The sequence below is a fragment of the Gracilinanus agilis genome, chromosome 3, assembly GCF_016433145.1.
Source record: "Gracilinanus agilis isolate LMUSP501 chromosome 3, AgileGrace, whole genome shotgun sequence".
Classification (NCBI taxonomy): domain Eukaryota; kingdom Metazoa; phylum Chordata; class Mammalia; order Didelphimorphia; family Didelphidae; genus Gracilinanus; species Gracilinanus agilis.
In genome coordinates, this window is record NC_058132.1 from 225365905 (window position 1) to 225386944 (window position 21040).

General features: G+C 37.3%; 1 protein-coding gene across 4 annotated transcripts in view; it reads right to left on the reverse strand.

Moving 5' to 3' along the window:
- The window catches only part of MYO1B (myosin IB), a 222777-nt gene that overhangs the window by 149866 nt on the left and 51871 nt on the right, over positions 1 to 21040 (reverse strand). For 3 of the 4 annotated variants that reach the window (XM_044669687.1, XM_044669685.1, XM_044669686.1), the window contains exon 1: positions 16638 to 16772. In XM_044669687.1, coding sequence (XP_044525622.1) covers positions 16638 to 16772 — 135 coding nt within the window. Of the gene's footprint in view, positions 1 to 16637; positions 16782 to 21040 lie in introns of those variants that run through there. The other variant, XM_044669689.1, reaches the window with a different exon arrangement.

The window sequence follows — 21040 nt, forward strand, 5'->3', positions numbered from 1 at the left end:
CCTTCAGAATTATAAGATAATAAAATTCAAAGAAATTATCAACATGCATTGCTGGAAGGTTTTTCCTCTCTAGGGAGTTCCCTATAGCAAGTCCAGCTCCTAACTCCATGAATTCACAGGACCAGCTCCCACCCCATTATAAAGAGATATCAAATACTAATTACTAGGTCTCAACTGGCATCAAGGGGATAGAATGATAATCCTGTAAAGATTTCTAAGAATTGTGTTTGCCTTCAACAGCCTGAGCCTATAAGGAAAAGGATTTTGATCATGTTACTGATAAATGGAGCCTTTCACCTAAAAAGGTGACTGCTGAAATCTAGTTTCAGCTGGGAGTCCAAAAAAATGTATCATTTCATGTGGCTGCATAATGACTTTCCTGGAATAATATAAGTCATCATCCCTATCTTCAAAAAGCTTGGAAACTAATTAAGGAATGAAAACTTGAAATCATAAGATGCCAGATTTAGAGTTCTAGAACCCTGAAATGGATTGGAAGGCCAAATGAAGTGGAAGGAAAAATTCCTAACCCCCTTGTTCCAGTGAACTCACTAGGTGTTCAGCACACATTACTTCATTTGTGGCTCACAATAATAATCAGTCGACGAGCACTTATTAAGGACTTAACCTGTGCCAGAAAAGGACTAAGCCTTGAGAATATTAAGAAAAATAAATACAGTCCCAGGCTTCAAGTAGTTTCCATTTTAATAGGGAGGGAGGAGATTGCATGTCTACAAATGGGTATATACATGTAAGATCTGTAGAATTTATTAAGCACCTACTATATTTATTATAAATAAGACTATAAGATTCCTTGAGCCAAAGGCTTTTTTTCAAATGATGTTCCCTGGGTCACACAGTTGAGTGTCTAAAATGGGATTCAAGTTCAGGTCTTCTTGACTATATACATTATATACACTGTGTCATCAATGAGGTGAATTTCTAAATATTATATAAACCTTAATTTCTTAATCTCTAAAACTGGGACGATAAATACTTTTGATGCCTACCTTATAGGGTCTTTTTGAGTAAATTGCTTAACAAATTACAAAATGTAATAGAAATAAGAACAATTATTATAAAGCAACTTGCGAAATTTTCTACTAAGGCTCAAGTACATAACTGCCACTAGTAAAATCAATAATCTTTGAAAATATTTAAGTAGTATTAGTAACAACTTATTAAATTATCAATGAATTAAACCAAGCAAAAGATACAATTTTTCTATAATGATTAATAACAATAACAATACCTCAATTGGCTTCTCATCATTTCCCCCCACTCCGTGATTTATCTGTTGTTAAATATCATTATTTTCCTAGTCATTTAGATTCAAAATCTCAGGGTCATCTTTGACTCCTCTCTCTTCCATGGCTCTTATTTCTAATCTGAAATCAATTTGGGGGTATTACTTCCTTTTTGGTTCTTTTTGCCTTCTTTCTCTTCCTTTCCTTCTGTTAATTCCCTAACACACACAGGTGAAGAATCTTTGTGTGTGTGTGTGTGTGTGTGTGTGTGTGTGTGTGTGTGTGTGTGTGTGTGTGTGTGGCATCCCACATGCCAAAAGAGGAAAGGCAATCAAGAAAGGAAAGGATGATCAACATGTCGTTTAAAGGGTTAGGGGCAAGTCAAAGAGAACACAATCAGAGAACTGGCCACTGAATTCGGTAGCTAGAATGTTATTGGTGACCTTTCAAGGCACAGTTTCAATAGAAGGAAAGACTGGTGCCAGCTCAGAAAAGAAAGGCAAGGCAGCAGCGTTAGTCAGAATTCTTAAGGGCATGAAAAAGAAAAAGAAAATGTTAAGTAAAGGAAGCGGAGCAGGATGGTCATTTAAACTCTCTAAAGCTGAAACAGCAGCATTTCCCAATTTAAAGAGGTCTCATTTTTGCAATCTCAAAGAAAAAAAAACCCTGACCAAAAAAGCAAGTCAGGCCAGAAAAGACTATATGAAGTCCAGAGGTTGCCTGTCTCTCAGTAGATCAATGCAAATCTTGTAATAAAAGTTCTAGTAATAAGGGAATTCCCTATACCAGGGAAGAACAGTACCTGCCCTGCAATTTACTGACTTAAGAGAATTACTCAGGGGACACAGAGTGGTGTGTCAGAGAAAGGAGGCAAAGCCAAGTCTCCCTGATAGATCTTTATCCACTGTACAATTAATCCTACCTTTCCAAAATTATTGTTATTTAACAATCTTGGTATGGTCTCAAAATATTTTTTACAAAAACCACTAAGTCTAAGGGAGAGGCGGGGATCCATTTTCAAGGTCTTAAGAATTCTATCTTCAATATTCTTCAATTCACCTACTCCAAGACATATCATCACCTATACTTCTTTTTTTATTTTTAAACCCTTAACTTCTGTGTATTGGCTCCTAGGTGGAAGAGTGGTAAGGGTGGGCAATGGGGGGGTCAAGTGTCTTGCCCAGGGTCACACAGCTGGGAAGTGTCATCACCTATACTTCTAACTCCGTGAGATAAACACAAATGATAAAGAGGCCTTTGTATACAAAGCACTTTTGAGAGTCATCTTGCACCAGGAACATTTCAATGAAACTCTTAATACACAGATAGACGGGGATTCTAGGACTTCAGACACATGACACTAGGAGGTAGACCTGTGAGAACCTTCAGAAATGACAATATGCCCAGGTACTATCAAAACAAGGAGTCTATCCCCTTGGACTTGAAATGCTGGGAATTTGGTCACAAGACGCTAGGTACCACATTGTTTTTATTAGACAGTTACTAGATTTCCCAAAGTTCCTTGAGGAGGGTTTTGGATTTTGTCCATCCCTTGAGCTGCCTTTTTAGACAAACAGCTGAAAAATGTGCAGAACTGCATGTTTGCAAATTACAATGCTACGGTCAATAAGGGAGTTAGGTTTTAGGTTTTTTTTTTCCTATATAAGTCTTCACAGTATTTAATAAATGTAATTTACCATAATATGTTCCTCCCAGAAAAAAAACATTTGCAGTATATAGGCAATGTGTACATTGAAAATAAGAGTGGGGTGGAGGTAGGGAGCATGGAAATCCAAATTAATGCCCATGTTCAACTCCTCAGACTCTATTATAGTACTAACTAGCCAGAGCCTTGTATTGGTGACAATTAAATATTAGTGTCATCTTGTTTTAAAGCAAGATACTACAGCATGGCTTATTCCTTTTAAATAAATTTACTATAGCAGTTACTTTCTTACAATAAGAAAAAAACACTTCCTTATTTGGGAGAGTAATCCTATTCTCCAATTCTGATTTAACTCTCTGAGCTAATAAAATAGATTATTATGAAGAAACTAAATCACAAAACTTCCTACCAGATAATTTTGAAATAACATCATAAAGAAAAATACATTGACAGAATGAATTATGTGTAATAAATGCATTGAACTCTGTGGGTGTATGTGTTTTCTTTTCAATGAAAAATAACTAGAATTCTAATTTTAAGAAGGATTAAATGATCTAAACCCTCAGAGTATAATAGATCTATCTGATGTAACAAGATTTGTAGATAGGTAAGAACTAACTCAAGGCAGCTAGGTAGGTGGCTTAGGGAACAGAGAGAGTGCCAGGCTTGAAGTCAGGAAGACTCATCTTCCTGAGTTCAAATCTAGCAGACATATACTGGCTATATGACCCTGGTCAAATCATCACTTTTTTATCTCAGAAATTTTAATGTGATGTTTCATTATTGCCATTTTTTCACGTAATTATTGTTTCTATTATTTGCTTTTTGAGCCACTCATTACTTGGGTTTTTATTACTGGATTTCATGGTGAAGTCCCTACATGGGTCTGTGACTTTTGTTTATATTTTCTGAACTAATTTTTTTTTGTCATGGTCTATGAAGGATAGTTACCATTTATACCTTTTTACAAGTGTCTGGGACATCTGTGCCCTAAACACAGCCAATTTTTGTAAAATGTTCATATGAAGGTGAAAAATACACATAAAAATATTCTTTAAGCAGTTCTAGCAGTCCCACTTAGACAACCTGATAAGTCTTCTAGCTCTAATTTCTCCAATGATTTGTAATTCTGTATTTTCTCTTATGTTTATCTGTCAGACTTGTCAAAAACTGAAGGAAGGTCACTAAAATCTGCCACTGGTCACTATTATTTTATTGTATGTGTCTTCTTATATTTCAGTTCATAATTCATTAATGAATTTAGATGCTAATGCACTTAGAGCATAAAAGTTTCATATTGATATTTTTTGTCTGTGGTTCCTTTCAATATAAGATAGTTTCTTTGTTTATTGCTTTTTTTTTTTGCCATGAATGTTTTGGTTTTATCTGATAGCATGATTACAATTCTTGCCTTTGGGAATTCATCTCATACAAAGTATATTTTGTTCTAGTGCCTAACTTTATTTGTTGTATTTCTTTGTCTTTAAGGTATATTTCTTGTAAAATATTTACTGTGGGCTTTGCTTTCTAATCCAGTCTCTTTTGACTTTTATTGGATTGTTTAAACCATTCACATTTAAAGTTATAAAGTAGATTTACCTTTTCCTCCATTTGCCTCTGAGTGGAATCCCTCCCATCCCGCAATTGCAGGTTTCTCCTCTTTTCCGTGTAAATACAGACTTTATTCAATTACTTTAACTTCATCTTCTTTAAGACAGCCCTATTCTTACCATCAATTAATTCTCTTCCCTGGGCTTCATCTGCTTCCTCACATGCACTACTTTGTTACCTTATCATTTCCCAGTTTTAGAGTTTTACTTACTAGTTCATTTTTCTTTTATCTAGTTATAAAATCATTCCTTTCATTTTTCCCTCTAATGCAGAAGCAAAATCTCTCTTCCTCTCTTCTCCTTCAACTTGTTTTGTTCATTTTTTCCTGAATTTCTTTTAAAAAGAAATTACTTTCCCTCCTCTTCATTTTTTAATCTTCCTTCTTTTGTTCATTTCTAGACATTCATTCTCTGACTCATGCTCATTTAGCCATCTTATTTCTCTATATACATTTAACATTTTTGAGGTGCCTATATTGGGTTCCTACTTCTAAACAGTTTCTGTTATTGCCTTCTGATTTTGTCCCTTAGCCTCTTTTCCCAACCTTGAAGGTGATAGAGAAGATATTGTCCTACAGTAGAATTTTCCTCTGGCCCTAACTGTACAACCTACTACTGACCTGTGTCCTCCTTTTGGTCATTTTTCCCCCCATTAACCTTAAAATACTTTCTCTGGGTCAAAGCCTTCCCACTCTTCTAAATGTCATCTCCCCTGAAGCAAAATGAGTAGTCTCTCCATGCACCAAAGTCCTGAAGATAATACCTACTCTAAAGTCCTCTTCTGCCTTTACAGAATCTCTTTTCTCCCACAGAACCATTAATCAGTAATAACCCCATCCACAATCAAAAGAAGATTTTTCTCCTCTCCTTCCCCCTTTTTGGTCTCTCCCTTTGTCTTCCTTTCCCATAAGCTCTCTTCTTCCTGAGAAACTACAGAAATTAGTTTCCTTTCACTGTTGGCCTTTTACTTGATAGACTAGATCACATATACCCCTCTCTCTTCTTCCTCCTGTATCCCTTTATACATTCTTACTTAGTGTAATTTAAATGCACAAAACAACCATTAATTCACCTGAAGGTGGGGTGTAGTGAGGTTTAGTCCACAATCTTTCAGGCTGGTTTCTATGTCCTCATTTTTTTTGACTTCTATTTTTACTCATCTTTTCATTTATGCTTAGAAAATTATCTCTTTAATGGTCTCATGGTTGTTATGTTGATATTGTTATCTTTGGTTGCTGCTATTTCTTTACCTGTATTTCCACTGTCTGAGTTACTTGGAAAACAAAACAAAACAAAAAAAAATGTTCATGTCTAGTTTTCTTTCTAGAAACACTTTGAATGTCTCGTTTTTGAACATGATATATCATCTTAGGCTTCATTTTGAGCTCCTTTGCTCTTTAGAATATATTATTACATTCTCTTCTGTGACTGCTGGTAGGTGAAGAATAGTCTTGTGTTATTTGAATTTTCTCTCCTTTGAATTTGAACATCTTTCTACGAATTTGATGTTTGTCACTAGAATTGTTAAGTTTAGTCATTGTATGTATTAGAATTTAAAACATAGGTATTTTTCTACCTAGGGGCAATCTGGGTAGCGTGGGAAATATAAGTAAGGTAATGGGGTCACCAGGGATATTATAAATTAACTAAGGGATTTGTGGGAACACACTCTGGGATTGAAGAGAGACTAAAACTGAACATTGAAGACTTGTACAGCTAAGCCACTCCCAACTGAAAAATAACAGCCAACTGTCACTCTGGCCAGAGGCCTTAAATTCAACTGACAAGGTAACAGGATGAAACTAAAGGAGGGATAGGAATGTCTACACTAAAACCTTAACACCGAATAACAAAACCCACAGGGAGAGGGAAGGACTTATTACTACACTAATCTAAGTGATCTAAACTAACAGGGTCCAAGGAGCAGTGGAGTCTCTGGGTTTCTGCCTCAGACCTGGAACCTGCCAGGCTTGAACAGCTCAGCTAGGGGCTTTGTGGCTTTGGGATTCTCACTGCAATCTACTGATGATCTCTGGATGCCAGGAGCTAAAGTTGTCTCAGGTACCAAGTAGAGAAGGTTTTGCTTGAAGCACTGTCCACCAGTTCTCAAACTTCTCTTCCTCCCTTGGCTCAGTAGATCTTGTCCTTTTGCTAGATGCCACACTCAGGATCCCAGGTGAAAACAGGAAGCAGGGTGTCCTCTGCTCTGAGGTCTCCCAGGCTGGCAACAGTTTTTGCCCACCACTAATGGAATCCTCACTCAGGGCCAAGTCACCTCTTCCTCCTCCTTCATTCCAACCTAGAATGAAGTTTGTCACTTCATTCCCAGCTCCAGCTCCTTCCTGCTATGTACTTCCTAATCAATACATAATCAATACCTAATCTAATCTTCCTCACAACAGTAGTCTTCAAATTGCATTTTATTTTCTATGTTCAGAAATTCTAAGCAATTTTTTTTGGTATTATTTCTTGCATTAGAGTATTCAGGGTTTGGGTTTTTTTTTTTATTTTTATTTTTACTGATTCATGTTCTTTCAGTAGATTTATAATCTTTAGGCCGCCTTTATAAATCTTGCCTTTGAGATAAATATGTTTTGTATGTCTGCTTCTCTTCTTCCAGAGTGTCCTTTGTTTCTGAGTATTTGCATTCCCAATTATCTTCTCTTTCGGTTTTTCCATGTGACTTGCCACCCTGGATTCAAGTTATTCTATTCTGCCAATTATTTTTGCTGTGCACGCCATAATTCTGCTTTAATAATTTTTTTTCTACTTTAAATCATTCAGGAATAACATATTTGTAGTTCTATGCTCTCCTAAAAATCCACAGGGGTTATCTGCCTCATCACATTTTCCTTTGTCTTGAAATAGTTATTAGGGGATGCCTGGATTCTTTTTAGCAGAACGGGAGGCTATATATCAAACTACCAAAAAACTTTTTTATAGAATTAGAAAAAATTATAACAAAGTTCATCTGGAAGAACAAAATATTATGAATATCAAGGGAAATAATGAAAAAAAATGTGAAGGATGGGGGCCTAGTAGTATCAAATCTTAAACTATACTATAAAACACTGGTCATCAAAACAACATGGTACTGGCTAAGAGACAGAAGGGAAGATCAATGGAACAGACTAAGGATAAATGACTTCAGCAAGCTAGTGTTTGATAAACTCAAAGATTCCAGCTTTCAAGACAAAAACTATTTGACAAAAACTGCTGGGAAAATTGGAAAATAACATGGGAAAAAGTTTAGATCAACATCTTACACCCTATACCAAGATAAATTCAAAATGGGTAAATGACTTAAATATAAAGAGCAAAATCATAAATAAATTAGGTGAACATAGAATAGTATACCTTGTCAGATCTGCGGGAAAGGATGGAATTTAAGATCAAGCAAGAGATAGAGAACATTACAAAATGTAAAATGAATGACTTTGATTATATCAAATTAAAAAGGTTTTGTAAAAAACAAAACCAAAGGAACCAAAATTAGGAAGGAAAACAACTAGGAAAACAGTTTTATAACAGAACTCTCTGACAAAGGTTTAATTTCCCAAATATATATGGAACTAAGATCAGGAAGCTATATTCCTTTTCTGTTATTAATATCTTCCCTGATGGCGTTATCTGCTTCTGTTAAAGATCTTTAACTGAATTTCCTTCTTCCTAAGATCTTTGCTAATTCCAGTCTTTTTTCCCCTTATATTCCTATTACTCACTTTTTTATTCCTCACTCTTTGATCTCAGTTTCCAAGAAGACTGAACCTTAAAAGTCATCTTTAAACTCTGTCCACTTTATGGCATCTCTGTCCCAAAGGACTGCTGGGGAGAACAGAACTGGCTTCAGGAAGATGCCTGTTAGATTCATACACACTCTAGTGTCATGTCCCACTTGTCTCTGTTCTGCAGTTTTCTAACAGAGTACTATTAAGGCACAGAATATTATAGTTTCAGCAAGAATAAACTTCTGCCTTTTGGTTTTCCATGGCAAAAGGAAGGGGTGGTAATGCTGAGTTCTCTTGCAAGTCCATAGGGTTGGCTTTGATCCCTAGGTTGAATGTGGTGAGTGATGGGAGACGGTGCTGAGTGAGCCTACTGCTAACTGTTACTTTATCAAGCTCTTCTACTTCTACTTCTTAGTGTCCTAAGCTATAGAGACACGTGAAACTGTTTTCTCTCTTGTACAGAATTCCTATTCTGGAGAGGTTTGAGAAGTCATAAGAACTGGAGAAAACATAAAATATAAAAATATACAGTTCTCCATCTTGTTAGTTATGTGACCTAGAAAACTCTGCTTTGTTTTTTTTTTTCCTTTTCATATCTTCTAAAACATACTTTACAGGTTTCTTTCAGCTATTTCCTAACTACAGATTAACTGTGGTTTGATGATTATATTATTTATTATTGAGGTTATCAATATGGTATACTTAGGGTGAAGACACAGAAAGACAAGCAGATGTAGATGGTCAAGGACAATGGACTGAATGAATAATGACTTGGAACTTGCTTTCTTAAAAAGATTCAGACATAAGTTAGCCTTGGGTCATTTGTCTCTTTTATGTAAATGAAGGACACAGCTACACAAATTTCTAGGCACTGAAATACAGATGAATTTTACAAATCTAATAAGAAAATCAAAGACTAAAAATACCTTCTCTTAAGTTATTTTTTCACCATCCAGAAACTTGTAGTATCTCTTGCTCAATAAAATTCAACAGTTCTCTATTAACCTCCTCCAAGATAAACTACAACTCAGGTTTGGCTTCTAAAGTCTATCCTAACTTGGCCGCAACTCGTCTTTCCAGGAGAGCAGCTGGATAGTATAGTTGATAGAGTGCCAGGCCTGGAGTCAGAAATTCAAATTAATATACCCAGAATTCAAATCTGGCCTCAGACACCTACTAGCTATGTGACCCTAGGTAAGTCACTTAAACCTGTGTGCCTCAGTTTCCTTCTTTGTAAAGTGAACAGGAAAAGGAAATGGCAAACCACTCTATCTGCCAAGAAAAACCCAAATCAGGACCCAGAGAGTAGAACAAGGCTGAAACAACTAACCAACATCTTTCCAGCCTCACTCTACATGACTTACCTTCACTTACCTTCCCTTATATTACCATCTATCCAAAATGACCTTCCCTCCATCCCTCCCACAGTGCCTTAGACCCAGCCATCCTCTGTGCCCTCCCTCCTTACCTCTGCCTCACAGAATTCCTCACTTCCTTCAAAGGGTAGCTCAAGTACCACCTTCTACACAATGTCTTTGCAGAGTTCCCCAACTCACTCCATTTATTCTAAATGTATTACTATATACAGATATTATTTCCCCAAATATAAGGTAAGCTTCTTGAGAGCTGAGATTTTTTTTTTCATTTTTTTGTCCTATTCCCCTTGTTCATAACAGGCACTTAATAAATGCTGACTGAATTGTTGTCACTGTCCTCTGTCTTACCATAACCATTCAAAATGCCATCTGTGACGCATGCACCACCACGACAAAAGGCCGGAGACCTGGCCCTACCACTCTTTTTCCCTTGTAAGCATGTCAGTACAATGTGAAGAAACAGGCTTATCCCAAAGTCTATAGGGCTTCATCTAAATCCAAGTCCACAGTTCTCTGCAAAACTCCCCTTAATTTTTGTCTTTAAAGAGTCTTAAGCATAAACGACTTTAAAAATAGAATCTTTAATGTTATAATGGAATCTATTATCTATCTAATAAAAACTCACATAGGGAACATAAACATTGGTAGAACCAGTGAATCTACATGGCAGGAAGATGGTAAAGAAAATCTGTATGTAATTGGTCAAGCACAAACAACTTTTAAAATGGAATCTTTAATGTTATAATGTGATTTATTATCTATGTAATAATATCTCACATATAAGTCACAAATATTGATAGAATCTGTGAATTTACATGGCAGGAAGATAGCTAAAAAAACTTCTAGATAATTGGTCAATGTCTTCTCTTTTTTATTTTTTTATTAACAATTACCTTCCATCTTAGAATCAACACTGTGCATTGGTTCTAAAGTGGAAGAGCTAGGCAATGGGAATTAAGTGGCTGGTGCAGGATCACCCAACTATGAAGTGTTTTAGGCCAAATTTGAACCCAGGATCTCCCATCTCTAGGTCTACCTCTCTATCTACTGAGACACCTAGCTGTCCCCCCAGCAATGTCTTCTTAAGGTGAGCACTATCATGGATTTCCTGGTGTAAATGAAATACAGAGTAAGAACATGGCAAATATCACCAAGATAGACCAGATTTCATTGCTACTGCCAAAGGATTCAAATGATGGATGGTGCTCCAGCTCCCTGAAGACACAACAAAGTACTTCTGGGCCTATAATTTGCTGTTTTCCCATCAGTCTTCTGATCTGATGCCTGTTTCGCTCAGTCAAGATTATTTGGTGATTTTTTTTTAAATCCCATTTCTTGGAGGGGAGGATGAGGGTGGTAATGGTAATACTTACGGTATTATTTAAAGTAATACTTAAACCTCATTCTCACTGGAACTGGCTCAAAAAGGGAAGAATAGCCAGATTCATTGGGGTATAGAATCCTAGTTTACCCTATCTTACCTATCTTATTGGAGTGGTGGAGAGGGAATAATATAAGGAAGGAAAAGTTGAGGGGGAGTAATTAAAAGACCCTATAGAGAAGTAGGAGGGGAATAATAAAGAAAAGAAAGGGGATGGTGGGGAGAGGAGTAATATAAGGGAAGGGAAAGAGAGAGAATGTCTAAAAGCAAAACATTGGTGTGGAGGGAGAGTGAAAGAAGAAATGGCAGGATTAAAAGAGGAAATCAAGATGGAGAGGAATACACAAATGATAATCATAACTGAATGCAAATGGGATGAACTCACCCATAAAATGAAAGTGGATAGCAGAATCCTACCACAGATTTACAAGAAACACATTTGAGGCAGGTAGATACACACAGAGTAAATGTAAGGGGCTGGAACAGAATCTATTGGGCTTCAACTGAGACCAAAAAAAAAAAAAAAAAAAAAAAAAAAGGCAGGAGTAGTAGTAATTATCTCTTATTGATCTGATTAAAAGAGGTAAGGAAGGTAATTACATCAAGTACAGATAATGAAGTAATATCAGTACTTAACTAATATGCACCAAATGGTTTAGCGTCCAGATTTTTTAAAATTCCATTTCTTAAAGGGGAAAGAATATACTTATACAAAAACATTTATAACTGCTCTTTTCCTGGTGGCAAAGAATTGGAAATTAAAGGGATGTTCATCAATTAGGGATTGGCTGAACAAATTTTGTTATATGATGGTAATGGAATACTATTGTTTTATAAGGAGTGATGAAGAGGATAATTTCAGAAAGAACTGGAAAGACCTTCATAGACTGATGCAGTGGGAAAGAAGCAGAACCAGGAAAACACCATAAGCAGTAACAGAAATATTGTATGATGATCAACTGTGAAAGACTTAGATACTCTCAGCAAAACAATGATCCAGGGCAATTCTGAGGGACTTATGACAAAGAATGCTATCTACCTCCAGAGAAAGAACTGTTGGAAGTCAGAATGTAGATGAATGCATAAGATTTTTCAGTTGTTTATTTGGGTTTATATTTTGGTTTTATAAGATTATTCACTTAAAAATGAACACTATGGAAATATGTTTTGCATGATAATACACAAATAACTCAGAATGAATCTACTGCCAGTACCAGGAGGGGGAAAGGAAGGGAGGAAGGAAGATAAGTTCAGTCCTATAACTTAGGAAAATTGTGTGGAAATTTGTTATTACATGTAACTGTTGGGGAAAAAAAGGAAAAAAAGGAAAAAACAATAAGACCAGAAATGTGGGCATCTTCAAAAGTTTTCATAAAGAAAAGCCATTTGCATGTTCCAAGTCCTCAACAGGAGCCACACACATCTCTTAGAACTTCTTCACAATATATGATGATTCAAAATAATTTAAAGAATCAAAAGATGCCCCAAAAATCTAGCATTGGACTGCTTCATCAGTACTTTCTCATGCTCACCCTTTTCAAGCCATCTTTTCTCTTTCTTAAGGATACTGAGACCTTCACATCACTCTGCCATTTGCCATTCACAATTAAAGATAATTAGGAACTGCCATGGGCTAGTTTCTACAATACAGCTGCCTCTCATGCATCACATGCATACATACTGTGGACTCCAGTATGCTGCTGCAAGCCCTCCCAGAAGCCTAGCTTGTACTGGTCAGCAGAACCTCGCATCAGACACAAAAGCTTCCCAAAGTCTTGTGCTGAGGTGTTGCACACATAATAGAGATGCAATGTGACTTCAAGGCTACATGAGTGTGTGGGTGGCCATTTCCTCCACCTCTACCTCAAAACACATTAGAACTTTATCCTCTAGATCTTTGCTGCCAGCTCCTTCTCTCCATCAGTATCTGCCTCTAATCTCTATCAGCACTGCTGCAGCCCTGACCTTAGCATTCCCCAGACTCTATTATCTTTGCTTTTATTTCTCTTCTGTCTTCCAGCCTCCAGCTCCTCTTCCCAGATTTTATTCAGAAATATCAGCTTCTTATAGACTTCACAAACCAACCAGAGAACTTTTGTTCTGTAAGTCAAATGGACTGAAAACCAGGGAATTTGGTGTAAATTTTTTTAACCCTTACTAAGTATTGATTAAGGCAGAAGAGTGGTAAGGGCTAAGCAATGGAGGTTAAGTGGCTTGCTCAGGATTGCACAGCTGGAAAGTGTTTTAAGGCCAGATTTGATCCCAGGACCGTCCATCTCTAGGCCTGGCTCTATGCACTGAGCCATCTAGCTGCTCCTAATATGGTGTAATCTTAAGGGTTTCTGGCTATTCCTAAAAGCATTTATTTGGTTATGAGGGTTAATCTTTGTAGCCAAAGAGCTCTGTCATATTTTGTAGATGATTCTGAATCTGAATCCACCATTTTAGAAACCCAGAAGTTCCAAGAAGGCTGGTGTCTAAATAGCTAATATATTATTGAATTTCACAACTGTTCTCCTTTTTTCTAGAGTGTCTCAATACAGAAGGAAGATATTCTAGGACCTTGAAAGTACTACTCATAATAGCTAGTGTTAAGGGGAAAAGACCTACTTGTACAAAAATATTTATAGCTATCCTTTTTGTGGTGACAAAGAACTGAAAACTGAAGAGATGTCCATCAGCTGGGGAATGGCTGAACAAACTGTGACATATGATGGTGATGGAATACTACTGTGTTGTAAGGAATGATGAACTGAAGGATTTTAGAAGGAGCTAAAAAGACCTTCATAGACTGATACAGAGTGAAATAAGCTGAACCACGTGAACACTGTATACATTAAAAGCAATATTATGAAAAGATCAAATGTGATAGACTTAGCTACTCTCAGCAATACAATGATTCAGGTCAATTCAGAGGAATTTATGACAAAGAATGCTATCCATCTCCAGAGAGAGAACTGTTGGAGACAGAATGCAGATAAATGTATAAGATTTTTCACTTGTTTTTTGAGGATTTTGGCTTTATATGATTATTCACTTACAAAAATGAACAATATAAAAATGTTTTGCATGATAATACATGTATAACCCAGATCAAATTACTTGGCAGCTCCGGAATGTGGAAGAGAAGGAAACAATTTGGATCATATAACTTTAGAAAATTTATGTAGAAATTTATTACATGTAATTGGTAAAAAAAAAATTTTTTTTAAAGAACAGCTAGCATTTATAAGGCACACTGAAGTCTGCGAAAGCACTTTATATATGCTACCTCATTTTATCCTCATGACAACCCTAGGAGGTAGATGTTATTATTATTTGAATTTTACAGATGAGGATACTGAGGCAGATAGATGTTCAATGGCAGGACCATACAGCTCAGGACATCCTGACTCCAAGTCCAACACTTAAATCCAGTGCACCACCTCACCGTCTTCAAAAAGGCCAAGCTGATGATGGCCCAAACAAAACTCCTACTAACAAAAGAGAGCTGACTCTTACGTTCAAATTAAATGATTCCACGTGGTTGGTACTTGGTCTATATAGAGGAAATAGAAATGGTTTTGCTGTGATATCTAAAAGAACTCTCTCAGGTACACTTAGTGAACAAAGCTACCTCAAAACACAAAAGCACAATGACTTCACAGTAGAAAAGACATTCCACGGATGGCTTAAAAAATGAAATTAGGAAGCCGTGGAACCCAGACTTCCCGTCTGCGGAAGACCCACAAATCTACAGCTTGGCACTTGGCTAAAAAGGCAGTTGTTTTTACTGGCCACAATGGATCAGATATTTGAATGAACTCAATGTTCCACTCATAGCCCTCAGGCCCATTTTCAATTCACGTAATGGTGAATTGTACTTTTTTTGAGGCCAAAAGGAAAAGTGATCAGTAACGTTGGTTGAGATATAATTTATTCCTTCTACCCCGGTGACAAAGACTGTTAAAAGTCTATCTCTGTTTGAAGGTCTTTTATTTGGCGTCAGACCAGACATTACAACCAAAGCAGTGTAACTGTCGGGTTTTCCCACCTGGAAGGCTAAATGCTTTCTATACTTTGAGGGAAGGTGACACCACATGTCACTGCCAACCCAAACAATGAAGCTAATTGCTCTGCAAAGGCACTTTCTATCTCCCCCAATAAAATAAGGACTTTGAAGAGCTCCATCTCTTACATGTAACAAATATGGCTTTGTGTTGGAACCAGTTGTCAAAACCTCAGCAATCCTACATTAATTGTCAGGGAAAAAATATATATCAGATGGCTAATTCTTAGATTACACAATTATTTCATAAAGAAACAATACAGAGCCCCAAGGTCACATTGAGCATTAACCTCAAAGTCATGAATATCAGTTTGGAAGGGAAGAGCAGATATAGCAGAATCTTTACATTTAAGTTTCCAGACATAATAACAATGTCCATAATCCCCCTCTACTTATTTCAATATTTCCTCCTCCTAATCCCCCTGTAGACAAATAGGAAACCAAAAAGATGTGTGGCAAATACACCCAACTTTATCTTCAAAACACAAACATCCATTAAAAAAAAAAAGAGAGAGAAAAGCATGTTATAAGCTTTGTTTTGACCCTCTCTCACGTCTCTCAACCCTGGGGCACAGGTTCCAGAGCCTATTTTCACAGCTAAACTTATAATCTATGTACATGTTTGAATCCTAGCTCTGCTCTTTACTGTCTATGTGACTTTGGGCAAATCTAATTTTTTTATTTATAAAATTATGGGTCTGGAACCGAAGATCTCTAAAATCTCTTTCAGCTCTCATTTTCTTTGATCCTATAGATTTCAGGAGGCAAACAGAAATTCAACATGTTCCTGAAAAGCTACATGTACTTCTAATCTCAATATATTTAAATCTATTTAAAAAGTACAAACAATACTTAAGTATTAACACTGTGGCAAATACTTTCATAAAATAAGGAAGCCTTTTTTAGACAAAAAAAAAAAATCCCCCTCTTCCAGTCTTCTAATCTAGCCCTTTGTATTTGAATTGTTTATCATATCAGATTTTCTTAAAATAGGGTATGACTGTATTTCCCAAAATTTCCAGGCACCAAACCCATATGCCTACTTAATATATGCTCATGTTCCCAGAATCTAAAAAGAAAAAAAACCAACTAAGTCAACATACTTATAAAAAGAAGTCAGCGGTTTACATTTTATTAGTGGCTCGACTAATTAGATCCTATATCCCCAAAAGAGGCACCTCTGAAAGGCAGTCTCCAGAGATGTCAGATTTGTTCATCTCTTTTCTTCTGACTGTAAATAAATCATCTCATGGTTTTTGTTGTTGTTTAGTCATTTCCAGTCATGTCCAATTCTCTGTCACTCCATTTAAGCTTTTCTTAGCAAAGATATTGGAGTGTTCTGCCATTTTCTTCTCCAGATCATTTTACAAATGAGGAAATAGGCAAACAGTTAAGTGACTTGCCCAGAGCCAAACTGAGAGTCACTGTCTGAGGCCAGATTTGAACTCACAATTCCAAGCCTGGTGGCTCCATCCACTGTGCCACCACCTAGCTGCCCCCAGGTAAGGACCCTCTAAACTTCCCACGGCACCCACACCATTCCCTGTACACGGAGGTCTTTGAATCGAAGGACACACTTACATATATTTCATTGTGGTCAAACCGCTTCTTCAGGTTATCAATGAATGACTCCTCGTTGAGAGGCTCCAAAAGGACCATATCTCCCACTCCGATCATATTGTCCAGAAGGGATGTCTTCACCTCCATCTTGGCCATCGCTCTCCCCTAGGATCAAGACAAAAATAAAAAGTTAAGTAACCTGAAGAAAATCTGTTCTGTGCCTCCCAGAAACACAGTAATGCCAGTGTCCAAATTAAAAACATCCATTGAATCAGTGATTTAGAACCAAAAGCCTCCTTAAAGGTTATCTAATCCAGCCTCATCATTTGACAGAGTCAAAAACTCGGGCCCAGGCAGCCTCTAAATACAGGTCCTCTAACTCTAAAACCCGACTTGCAAACAATGGATGAAAAACACCAAACCTCACACCTAAAAGCTGCCTCTAGATTTCTTTTATTGTATTCAATCATGTCCAACTCTTCAGGACCCCATTTGGGGTTTTCTTAATAAAGATAGTGCAATGGCATTTCCAGCTCATTTTACAGATGAGTAAACTGAGGCAAACAGAGGGAAGTGCCTTGCCCAGCATCACATAGCAAGTAAGTGAGGCTGGATTTGAACTCAAGAAGGTGAGTCTCCCTGACTCCAGACCCTGCCACGTACCTGCCAATTCCCCCATTCCCAGAATATCTCCCAGCTCCGGCAGAGCTAACCCTCCCATCCTTGGCTCACTTCTGTCCCTACCTACTCTCTCTTACAAGAAGGAATCCTTCACCCACTGCACGTATCACAAAAGAAGCCTCCATCCCTACCCCAAATGTGTTCTTAGCGTCCCAAGTGAAAACAATGTACTTTCTCCCCAGAAACGGGATGAAAAGTGTTTGGTTCTATAGTCCAGATGTATTACAAATTTAATAGATTTTTGTGGGCTAGCCTGGGTAAACAAATCACTACTTATTTCATTGTTTCTTAGGGAAAATACATTCTGAGCTACAAACAATTAACTTACAAATCCAACTTTTGGAGCCAAGAGTTGGGGGCCGTCCAGTTCATGAGGAGTATAGACCTTGCCAATAGTGACCTCAGTGGCATCAAATTTCATTCAAATAACCATGTGCTTTTTAGTAATAGTAAAATCAAAATGCCACACAATGTTATTATGCTCAATTTTAGCAGAATTTTTTAGACACCAAAAACACTAACTTTTTCTTTCAAAGCTATAGAGATTCCACCAAGACCAAAAAAGAGGCCTACTAAAGAATTCTCCATCACCATTACTACCGCTGCCAGTGTCTAGAGAAGCCAGGCTACCCATCGATGAAATGTACTGTCCCTGAGGCTGTAAAAATGTGAATGCTTTCTCCAGGGTACAAAATTTTCTCTTAATCGTTTGCGCACAATTATTTTTTAAAAGGAATAAGGTTCTAGAGCCAAGCTAAGTTGGGCCCTTGGGCTCCCTCTGAACTGCTATTGTACTCTTAGTGCATAATACAAGGAGAAAATGACCTTTGGGTTCTTTCCATTAAAGAGCAACTTTCTGAAACTTATTCTGCCTTACACATACATGATAGCTTATAGTTGCTCTGAGTTCTAACATAAAAAGGCGCCCTCTGGATTACTACTGCCTTTCGTAATCTACACTGTAAGTCTCGTAAAGGCAGCCCAACTTCATTAAATCGGTACTACCGTCAAAGAAGCCAAGAATCGTAACTACTTCTCGTAATTAACTGGAACCATCGCCGGGGCTGACAAATACCATTTCTGTCGCTATGAGAATAAACAGCACTCTGATTTCCTCTCTGAAACAACTAAAGAAATAAAACCTAGATTAGGCAGAGCCATTCATCCTCCTAGGTGCGGGGCGAGGGGGTGGGGGGGAAGGGAGTGGAAGACAAACAGGGAAGAGCTTAACATTTAAAAGATAATAGAGATGCTTTTTAAAAATTGTTGACATTTTATAGATTTTGTGCCAACCACCCTATAAAGCTATAATCCGCAGACACTACAGTTGAACAATAATGGCCCGGGGAGGCATCTAGAGTTTGGAGTTTGTTCAAATGAAAGAGACTCTGTGATTCTGAAGAGGTGATGATGAAGAGGAAGGAAACAATCACTCCTGGTGCTATAGGCAAGGCCAAGAGCATCTTTGAGCTTGTAGCTAGCTGGAATTGCTTTAGGGCTTAAGTAAAATAAGAAAAAATACTGTCTAATTTTAAGTGCTCTAAATAAACACAAATCAAATTTTCAGGCACTCAAAAAGCTCATAGCTCAAACCCAAAATCCAATTTTGGATAGACTATTTCAAATAAGACAGGTATGAAAAGGGACAGATCCCGGGATTATTTGGGGTTTTTTTTTGGGGGGGGGGTCTTGTCAAGGAGTACAAGACAGGATTAGAAGAGAAGTAAATCTGAGAAGATTATTTAAAATATCTTAACAAAATTACTAACATCTAAAACAAAAGAAAGTGAATTGGAATGGGAACTCTGATTTTTGGGTCCTTGGCAGTTTTCTGTACCAAAGTCCTTTTTTACAAACATAGCTGGGGAAATGGCAAACTGAGGTTTTTAATCCCTTCGAGTAACACAAACCAAACCGTCCCACTGTAGAAGGCTTTCCTATCACTATCTCTTGCCATCTCCATGTTAAAAAAGTTTATATTCCCAAGGGTTCTAATGTTCACATTACTTTCGTGTGGTTTTATGATGTCTGAGGAAAAGAAAAGCCTTGAAGTTCAATAACTTCTGGGTCCAAAGTAGGTCATAAAATCTGGTCATCTCTGAAAGTCTGAGGCCCAACCAACCATGAAGCAAGGATGGCTGAAAAAATACTAAGAGGCACCTGATCCAACAGGGAATCATAGGTTTCAGAAAGACCTCTGAGAGTTCATCTAGTCTAACTCACTCATTTTACAGAAAGGTGTGAAATTTCAACTTCAGAAAAAGAAGACCTGAGAGTCCTATCAGGATCACTAAGTGAGAAGTGTAGCATTTGAGGACCCCAAAAGCAAATGTCAGCTTAGTTTACATGTGATTCAATTTAGCAAATACTGAAGCAGATACTCTGCATAAAACTATGCTAGATGCTGCTTTAAGTAAGGAAAGCATGAGGTCTAGAATTACTTCTTTGTGCTTTGCCACAGGAGGCAGCAGCTAGATGGTACGGAGGAAGATCTAAATTCAAATCCATATCCAGATATGTACTAGCTGTATTACTCTGGGCAAGTCACTTAACCTCTGGTTGCCTTCATCCACTGGAAGAAGAAATGGCAAATCACTCTAGCACCTTTACCAAGAAAAGCCACCGGAAAGGATGGTCCACAAGGCCATGAAGAGTTGGCCATTTCCAGCCAATAACAAAGACTTTGCTGTGGCCTTTCCATAATGAGAACAGGACTTCTTAACCAGAGATCAATGTGCTTCTTGGCCTCTTTTCATATTTTAATAATTGTATTTTGATATATTTTCTTTCTTTTGTAATCTATGTTACTTTATTTTATGCATTTTAATACATTTTCCAGTAAAGTCCATAAGACTCCACCAGTAATCTGCCAAAAGGGTCCATCTCACACACACACACACACACACACACACACACACACACACAGTTAAGGATCCTTGAAATAAGGAACCCAGATCTGAGTAACATTTTTAAAGGCTTCTGACAAGCTGAAGGGTATCCAAAGGAAGACAAGAAACAGCATGATTTAGAATGATAAGATCAAGCTATACAAGTATTTGTTAAGGGAACTGGGAAGATTTAACCTAGATAGAAGACTGGGAGGTGGGGGGGTAATGCAATAGTTCTGGTGAGTTGTCACATGGAAGAGGATAGATAAGGGAAGGAAATAAGACTTTTAAAGTGCCTACTATGTGCAAGGCACTATGTTAAGTACTATTAACAAATATTAATAATAGCTAAGATTCATACAGCACTCATAGTGTACTATGTTGTTGTTTTTTTACAAATTTTTACAAATTATAAAACTATTACAAATAATATCTGATCCAAGGAGTCATTTTTAGTTTTGTCTGACTCTTCATGACCCCATTTGGAGTTTTCTTGGCAAAGATACTGGAGTGGTCTTGCCATTCCTTCTCTAGTTCATTTCACAGATGAGGAAACTGAGGCAAACAGGGTTAAGTGACTTGCCTTGAGTCACACTGCTAGTAAATATCTGAGGCCAAATTTGAAAGATCTTCCTAACACCAGGCCCAGAGTTCTATCCACTGTGTCACCCAGCTGTTCCACCCTAGGAGATGGCTACTCTTATCCGTATTTTTTACTTGAAGAAAGCCCAAGGTCACACAGCCAGTCAGAGAATTTCAACTTGCTGTACTTGGACCTAGTGGGCAAAACCAAGAGCAAATGAGTGGAGGCTATGGAGAGGAAGACAAAGGCTCTATGTAAATAAAAACCTCCAA